The sequence below is a fragment of the Takifugu flavidus genome, chromosome 20 (assembly GCF_003711565.1).
Source record: "Takifugu flavidus isolate HTHZ2018 chromosome 20, ASM371156v2, whole genome shotgun sequence".
NCBI classification, from domain to species: domain Eukaryota; kingdom Metazoa; phylum Chordata; class Actinopteri; order Tetraodontiformes; family Tetraodontidae; genus Takifugu; species Takifugu flavidus.
The window spans coordinates 10951439-10959632 of record NC_079539.1 but is presented as its reverse complement, the minus strand read 5'-3'; the positions used below and the strand labels follow the sequence as shown (position 1 = coordinate 10959632).

At 48.1% G+C, this 8194-nt stretch overlaps 2 protein-coding genes across 2 annotated transcripts in view; one reads left to right on the top strand and one right to left on the bottom strand.

The window, feature by feature from the left end:
- Nucleotides 1–8194, top strand: part of LOC130516847 (stromelysin-3-like) — a 98394-nt gene that overhangs the window by 29089 nt on the left and 61111 nt on the right. The gene's annotated exons all lie outside the window — the stretch shown is intronic.
- On the bottom strand, nt 4372–7912 carry LOC130516858 (LIM domain transcription factor LMO4.1-like). Its single transcript, XM_057018180.1, has 5 exons — nt 7584–7912; nt 6083–6324; nt 5515–5611; nt 5277–5435; nt 4372–5188 (listed from the first exon to the last, which is right to left on the bottom strand). Exons 2-5 carry the CDS (start codon nt 6316–6318, stop codon nt 5180–5182), a joined length of 501 nt encoding a protein of 166 aa, XP_056874160.1. The 5' UTR covers nt 6319–6324; nt 7584–7912; the 3' UTR covers nt 4372–5179.

The following is an 8194-nucleotide window of genomic DNA, read 5'->3' as shown; positions in this document are numbered from 1 at the left end:
ACCTCCAGTCTAGGGCGTCCTGATGCCAAGTGCAATGATGGACACCCTTATGCTTGAACAAGGAGCTTGGGATTGACAAACTGTGACTAGCATAGAAGTCCAGTAATAAAGCCCCACTTGGGGTCAGATCGGGAAGGCCATTCCTCCTCCTTCTGAACCCTCCTGTGAGTGATGAGTCTATGGGAGGGTCAGCCGATGTTGCTCATTTGGGCTGCACCACTGTGAGCCCCAACCTCAGGTCTGGCTCCAGGGTGGGGCTCCCAGTGTCGCCAGTCCATGCAATGCTAACTGCCTTGTTGCATCATTATTCATATGGGGTTTTGGAGCTACAATCAGTCTGACCCATCACCTAGGACCTGTTTGCCTTGGGAGACATTACCAGGGGCTTTAAGTCCCTGAAAATATTGTTGTTAGCATCCTTTAGGTACTCAAACCCCTCCACCAATCCTAAGAATGATGATCTTCCCTCCTGTTAGCATGTTAGCGGTTCAAAAATTCAAACATTTTTAATTGTTATACAGAAAAGGATTGAGATGCCGTTTCTCTTCTCTCAAACATAAAAACAGCAATCAACAGAATAAATAAATAAACCCAGAGAAAAACACACTGACTCTAAATGAGCACAGTTCAGAAGAGTCGAGTCCAAAACGGTTATTCCCCCAAAACAGCCAAAGGAAGTACTGAAAACCAGAGCTTGTGTCTCACCTTCTATACCCTAAAACATGCGCGTGAGTGTTAGGAGTTCTCCCGAGTCCCCCTCCCCTTCCGTTTCCTGTCAGTCCTCTGTGTGTCCATCTCCAGGCTGGGCGGGGCTGCTTCCTGGTTCACGCCCATCATACCAATTACACACCTGCCTCCTGCTTTAAAGGACTGGTTCACACTCCCATCACCACCAGTTTGGTGTTCACCTCTCTGTGGTAACGGCTCGCCTCAGGAAACCCTTTTGTGACTTGTCTGTTTGGTTGTTCCTGTTCTCCTACTTATGCTGCCTGTACTGCAGGTCTCCAACTCTGATCCTGGTCTCACCCAGCCTGCTCCAACTTCACCATGGACACTTTCTGGTCTTTGTCTCCCTTGCCAGTGGATGGTTACAGCTGATTAAGTCATGTGTGTGTGTGTGTGTGCGTGACTGACTGACTGACTGACTGACTGACTGACTGACTGACTGACATCAATGTTTAAAGAAATAAGAGTCGGGTAAATTAAAGCTCAATGGAAGATAGTCAGGAACACAAATCTGTTAATGAAACTTTGCAGACTACATGCAGACGCGTCTCCTAAGAATTAACCCAAGTCATTGAAGTTAATGTGACAGCCAGCACGTGTTTTCTACTGGGTGCAGGGTGATTACACTTAAATCAGATACTTCACGCTGAGGAGAAAAAAACATGTTTCATTCACACAGTGCAAAATTCCGCAGCACAAGACGTGATGGCGGCAGCTCTGTGTGCAACAAGAGCAACGTTTATGTGCCAAGAGGTCATAAGGGTCTCAGTCAGAGGCTGCAATAGCTGAGGTAATTCCATGTATGTGCATATATGTGGATTATAGTCCAGGACAAGGGGGCCAAAGGGGGGTAGGTAGTGTAAGTGTATAGTGATCAGAGCCGCTACCGTCTTCATGAAGCCAGAAGGCTGTGATTTTGAGGGGTGGTAGGTGTGACCCACCATGTTGAGGAGGTACATTTGGGCCTTCTTGGCCAGACGTGCAGCTGATGGTCCAGGAAAGGTCCTCAGAAATGGGCATCTCCAGGAAGTAAAGAAGGTATTGGATCAGAAATTACCCCGCACTCTTTACTGTTCCCTAGTCTCACCATACTTTCTGTGCTGAGGTTGGCGGTAACACCCACAAAACATTGACCACCCTTCAGTAACATCAGGCTTTGGTGTCTGTGCCTGTATGGTTGGTTATTATCCATGGAGAAGAGCCAGCTTATAGTTATCCTTCTCACTCCTGGAGCTGATGTCCAACGCTCTGTTTTCTCCCTGTTTGAGCCTTGACAATTGTTAGTGTTGAAGCAGGTTTTTGTTCCGAGTGTAGGAACCGAGGGAGGAACCTTGTTCCGCTGAGTGAGGAGGAACCAACCCGTGTTTAAATGACTTGACTCTTGTTTCTGTGACCAAGCACGTGGAGCCGCTCTGAGGTGGCCTTTATGAGGGGGGGGTCATCCACCTTCGTGTGAACTAGGTAATAAACCACAACCTTTCAAATAAGACAACCAGAACTCAGGTTGTGGATTCTCAAGCAGCAGTCTTACAGCGAGACAGAGGTCTGACTGGAGGTCGTCTCCTCGGCACCTTCCACACATTTGGTCCAAAAGCAACTGTGTGTGATGAGCGTAGCCCCCAGCTGCAGCTCCTGACTCTGACGCTGGTCCCAGCAGGGCCTCATTAAAACATTCCTAAACGTGCCCCCCTCATAAAACGTGTCTAATTAGGGTTTCGTGCCTCAACTTTGACTCAGGCTTGTGTGTCAGTTTAATGAGGCAATTAGGGCTGGAACTGATATTGTATCTGAGCCGTCAGGAGTCTGAAGGGGAAGCGGCTGTAGTGGTGGCTGTGGGGGCACTGGGAGGACAGGGTGTCGAGTTGCACACATGTTCGCACAGCCTTCAGAAAGGAGCAGCTGTAAAATCACGATAATAAATGTATATTTCAAACAGGAAACAGCTGCTTGTTCCTCTGTTTGAGAGAACTGTTTAGTCCGATATTTAAATGCTAAATAAAATGTGGGTTTTCGCTCTCGTACACGTTTATGATTTAAGTGCAGAAAATGTCCAGTGAGACATCAAAGCTAAACTTGAGTGGGTAAAAAGATAAATAGGCCCTCAATATGTCATATGTAAAATTCATTTCATACAAGTCACAGATGAAGAAATTCTTTAGACAATGTTAGCACCTGTGGCTAACAATAGCATCTGTGGCTAACAAAAGGCTGCCAGACCAGCATCAAGGTTCTCAGACCACTGACTCAGGACCAGTTCCACGGAACCATGTCCAAACTGGTGCTGCCGTGAGAGACCGACCTCACAGCGGGCGTCAACGGCTAACAAGTCCAGGACGATACAAAAAAGGATCCTTATATTTGATGAGAAACACAAGTTGCTGGATCCGTTAACGCTGGATCGGTTGTAGCTCTAGATTTAGTCTTTCTAAATGAAAATAGCACTTTAACAGATCCCAGTACTCTATTTTTATCCCACTTAAACAGGTGTTCCTCTGCATGTGTGACAGAAGCAAATCTTCTGTTTTCCGGCTGTTTTTGCTGTAATCCTCAATCCTGTTTATTGGTTTACAGATTTAATTAGCTGGATGCAGCTCCCGCTGTTATGAAAGCAGAGAGGGGGAGAATGTTGCCAGCACTACAGGACTTTTTAATTACAACTCTCCATCCCTGCTTGCTGACGTCTGGGGAACCAGTTAATTAAAATCCTCATTATTTTACTTTTAATTAGTCCCCCCGCTTTTGTTTCCCTGCACCATATGGCAATGTTCTGTGGTCAAATCAACATAATTGAGCTAATTAAGTTGATGAGTTTAATTATTTAAGGTCTTCTGATTGGATGAAGTTGCCGCCCCTCCCCCGTCTGCTGGTGTCTCAGATCAAATCTTCCTCAGAGATTCAGAGAAACCAGCGACTCTTCATCTTGTCTGAGCTCCATTATTGCAGGTCATGTGGTCAGAAGTGGCCAATCTGGAGTCTGAAGTTTTGTGGGACGACTGTGGAGACGACTCGCTGACCGGGAATTCTCCACCAATCAGTCAGAAATTCCAGCCTCTCTTAAACAGCCTGGACTCTTTCACTACAGTTTTCCTGGTTCTTTATGGTGTAACATTAAATAGAACATCTCAGCGAGCCTCAGGAGCCCCTGAGCTGAGAGCATGATGCTCACAGATTGCTGCAAAGCCACCAGTGAAACATTTATACGGTCACATTTATACACAAAGTCGTGACCTTTAGACAAAATCAGCCGCAGCCACACAAGCCAGATGTGACGAAGAGGTTTGGACGTGTTTTAGTGCTGACGGGAATCGATTCTCTGCTTCATGTCTGTGATCCTGACGAGCATAAGACAAACTCATTAATTCATGCAAATGACTTTCGTTGCAATCATCTCCATGTCTGGATGAGGAAAAGGGGGAGTAAAACTAATCAAGTCTCATCTGCATCTCATTAATTAGCCTGAAGAAGGATTCAAGAGGCAATTAGCAAGAGCGAAGACACAGGAGGAGCTTAGAAACACATCCAACGTCCACCCTTCCTCTGTGGAAACAACAGGGTGGAATTATTACTCTCACCATGGTGGACCTTCTTGGACCATGTTGGATCTTCAGCAGCATTTCAGGGTTGGGAGGGAAACACAAACCAGCGTTGATGGTGTTATATCACTTTTACTGTTAATCTGAGGTTACAGCAACAGAAAACCATGACAGAGTCCTCCTCCCAGTCCAGAGTCCCCCTCCCAGTCCAGAGTCCCCCCCCCGCAGTCCAGAGTCCCCCTCCCAGTCCAGACTCCTCCTCCCAGTCCAGTTTTAGTGCATTTGTAATTGTTGTGTATAAAAGCTGCTAAAATGATCTACAATAACCTTGTTGAGCAGCAGGAGCCAGTAGGAAACCACCATCTGTCCTGATTAAAACATCGTTCAAGTCTTGTATATGCAGACGTTGATGTGGTAACCACGACAACACACTATCCCAGTACCACCCATCTGGCCATCAGCTCCTCGTGTCTCCACACCAGCCAGCGAACTGTTGCTGCTGGAGGTGGTGGGAAGATCAGAGCAGCTGTTGAGTTTGTGTAAATACTGAAGTAAAAATGTGAGTTTCACACAGGAAAACATCAAAGATCATCTATTACGAAACGAAGGCCGATGAAGTCAGACTCACACTTTTGTAGCAGGAACGTTAACAAACAATGTTAATAATAAGACATTAAACAGTCCATTTGTCTCTCAGAGGTGTCCAACATCAACGCGGCCGTTTGTTGTGAACCCAAAGTTCTGGTGATGCTGACGGTCTGAAGGGATCTGCTCAGGCTGCTGTCGGAGCCGTGTGCACCAGGTCAGAGTTCTTTGGTGTCCTCGGGAGCAGCTGAGCAGCGGCAGGAACGTCGGTCCAGGCTGGAGCCACAGCTGAGCACGGCAGCATCCACGTGGAGCAGAAGGGTGATGGTGGCTTCTCAGCACACCTGTAGACAGAGAGCAGCTGTAGGCCGCTGACCTTCACCCTCCTACCTGGGTTCTGTTCTGCTGTCCACGTCTCTAGCGACGCCTCACCTTCTGCTCGGACATCCTGCCGCTGGCCTGAAGAGGAGCTGCGTGTCCACCATGCAGCTCTGGTCCTGGATGGTCGTGTTCACAGAAGATGGAGCCGTTGATGTAGTGGAAGCGGTCACCAGGCACCAGGCGGTTCCTGCATGTGGCACAGGTGAAACACTAGAAGGAAAAATCAGGTCAGCACCAGTTGGCCCATCTCTACCGGGACAGACGCGCTGACGCTGAGGTGGGGACTCACTTTCAGGTGGTAAACGCTTCCCTGAGCTCGCATCACCATCTCACTGGGAGGGATGGTCTGTCCACATGCACTGCAGGCTCCAGTGTGTCCAAACAGTCTGCAAAACCATCCATTCAGGCCGTCAAGGCACCATTTAACCACGACATTTGATTCAAGAAGATGAACATGCAGAAAATAACCACTGAGGAGACATCGGGTCTCTTTCATTCTCACTGAGATGTTCACCGGGGTAACTAACTGAAGATGCCAAAAGCAGCCAGCAGGTAGCCCAAAACAGGTCCCACAGGTGCATCTCAAGGGTCTCTACAATCTACCCTGGTCTCCTTCCATCAGCTCTGAAGATGCAAACGTGACAATGTTTGCACCAACACACAACATTTGCCAGGGGACCTGGAAAATGTGGCTAAATGACTCCTCCCCCCGGCTGATGAAGACATGAGGAGGACCGTCAATACCCGAAGAAGACGAAGATATTTTGACCACAGCAGAGCTGTTAGCTACCCCCTAAACAGGTCCTCAGATACCACAGATTTCCTCCCAGCCTCTGACCCGGCATGGGGGGTGTCACCTGATGTAGTCGTCCTTGCAGAGGATCATCCCTCCTCTGCTGTAGCAGCTCCTGCTGAACTCTCCCAGCTCGGCGTGGCAGCAGGAGCATCTCAGGCAGCGCGTGTGCCAGTACCGCTCCATGGAGAACAGCAGGAAGCGGTCCGTGATCCGACCTCCGCACCCTGCGCACGACCTGGCCCCGCTGCACCCCCCCACCACTGACACTGCAGGTAACTCCAGCCTGCTGTTCACCATGGCAACCTACAGACAGACAGACAGACCAGAGAGGTGAAGGTTATTGTTCCACATCTGCACATTTGGATAGATATGAAGGGGTGTGTGTGTGTGTGTGTGTGTGTGTGTGTGTGTGTGTGCACGGCTGCTACCAGCTGGTAATGAAACAGCAGATCAGGTTGGATGTTTGATGGTTGCCAACAGCAACATGACTGACTCCAGTGTAACACGCCTGTGAGCAGCATTTCATCCTCCACCGTCTGTCTCCAGATGGACGAGTTTCTGCTGCCACCAGTGAGTTGAGGTCTTCCTGGCTCTAATCACCCCCAGAACCATGTGAACTACCCCCCTCCTCCCCCACAGGAGGTAGCTCCTTCATGAGGTTGTCCTTCCAAACATGTTTCATTCACACAGGAATTTGTGAATGAAACCACCTGAAAGCTGCTGTCATTGAGGACAACACACAGCTAGATGGATGCGGAACTTCAAACCTGCCTTATCTATAAAGCACGAACATCTTCACACGTGCACGTGATGTCTGTCCTCATGTCTTTTGCTGTTCTGCTGTAACAAGGAGCAGGATAAAAGCACACACACTCCTGATGCTGTAGGTCACTCTCTGGTGAAGCTCTCCAGCTGTGCTGAAGTTACAGAAACGACCTTTGCAGAGGTCACCAGGTTCAGCGCCACCACACACGCTGACTTCAGTTCACGAGGCAAAACTCTGAGGAGCCGAAGACTGAAGCAAGACGACAGCAGCCCAAGCTGAAGGAGGAGCAGGTCTGCACCGCTCATGATACACCAGTCCTAACAACCTCGGTCAACAACAACAACAACAACACAGACAGCATAAGAGACACCAACAGTAAACAATGTCTAAACTAAACAATCTCACAACAAAGCTGAAGTTGAGCTTCTCACACAGTTTGCTGCTGATGCTCCGATGCTAACTTCATCCATCCATCCATCCATCCATCCATCCATCCATCCATCATCCATCCATCCATCCATCCATCCACAGCAAAGTAAGACACAGGTTGATAAAAACACACCCAGTACCTCATAAGTAAAATGCAGAGCAGAGACTGGGTAGAGACCAATTAAAGATGAAACACAATAAACAAGCACAGCATTGTTGTTCCTGATGTTGCTGTGTTGTTGTTTTGTGTGTTTTCCTTGTTCTAAAAAGGAGTAAATCTGAAGTAGTTGCTGCTCGGTGCTGTCAAACATCTCAATGCAGACTCAGCCTAACTGCTGTGATGGAGATGCCAGGAGCGGCAGCTCACCTTCCTCCAGGCTGGAGTCTGGATCAGCCCGCAGCAGATGCGTGAGTTGCCTTCAGGTGCAGGAACAAAGCTCGTAATAACTTCAGCATCCAGGTTCCTGGAGGAACTGGCCAGGCTGCTTCAGTCTGCAGCCTTGTGTTCTCCTGGAGAAGGAGGGGCTCCTGTGGGGGCGTCGCTGCTGCCGCGTGTGTACACGCATGCATTTAAAGCTGCACATAAGTAATTAGACGACGTTTTCTGACGACAACTGCCTCGTTCCTGCAGCAGATTCTTCTCTGTCTCCTCCAGCTGTGACTTTAGCCTGTTCTCTGACGCGCTGCAACATCTGGATTCAATGTTCTCACACTTTTTTAATATCTCTGAAACACCAAAAATGACGACTTTGTAAAAGGGAAAGATTAAATAAGGCTAAAAATATTATTTTAGAAAAGATAAAATTTTGGAGAAAACTGTTTTATTTTAGATTTAAAAAAAGGTAAATTACTTTTTAACTGTGAGATGTCTGTGTGGTTTGAACAAGACTGACATCTAGTGGACAAACTGTTAACTGCGCGCTAAGAACGTCTGATCGGCGTCTCTCCTCCCTCCTCCCCTCTCACCTCTTCTGTTTG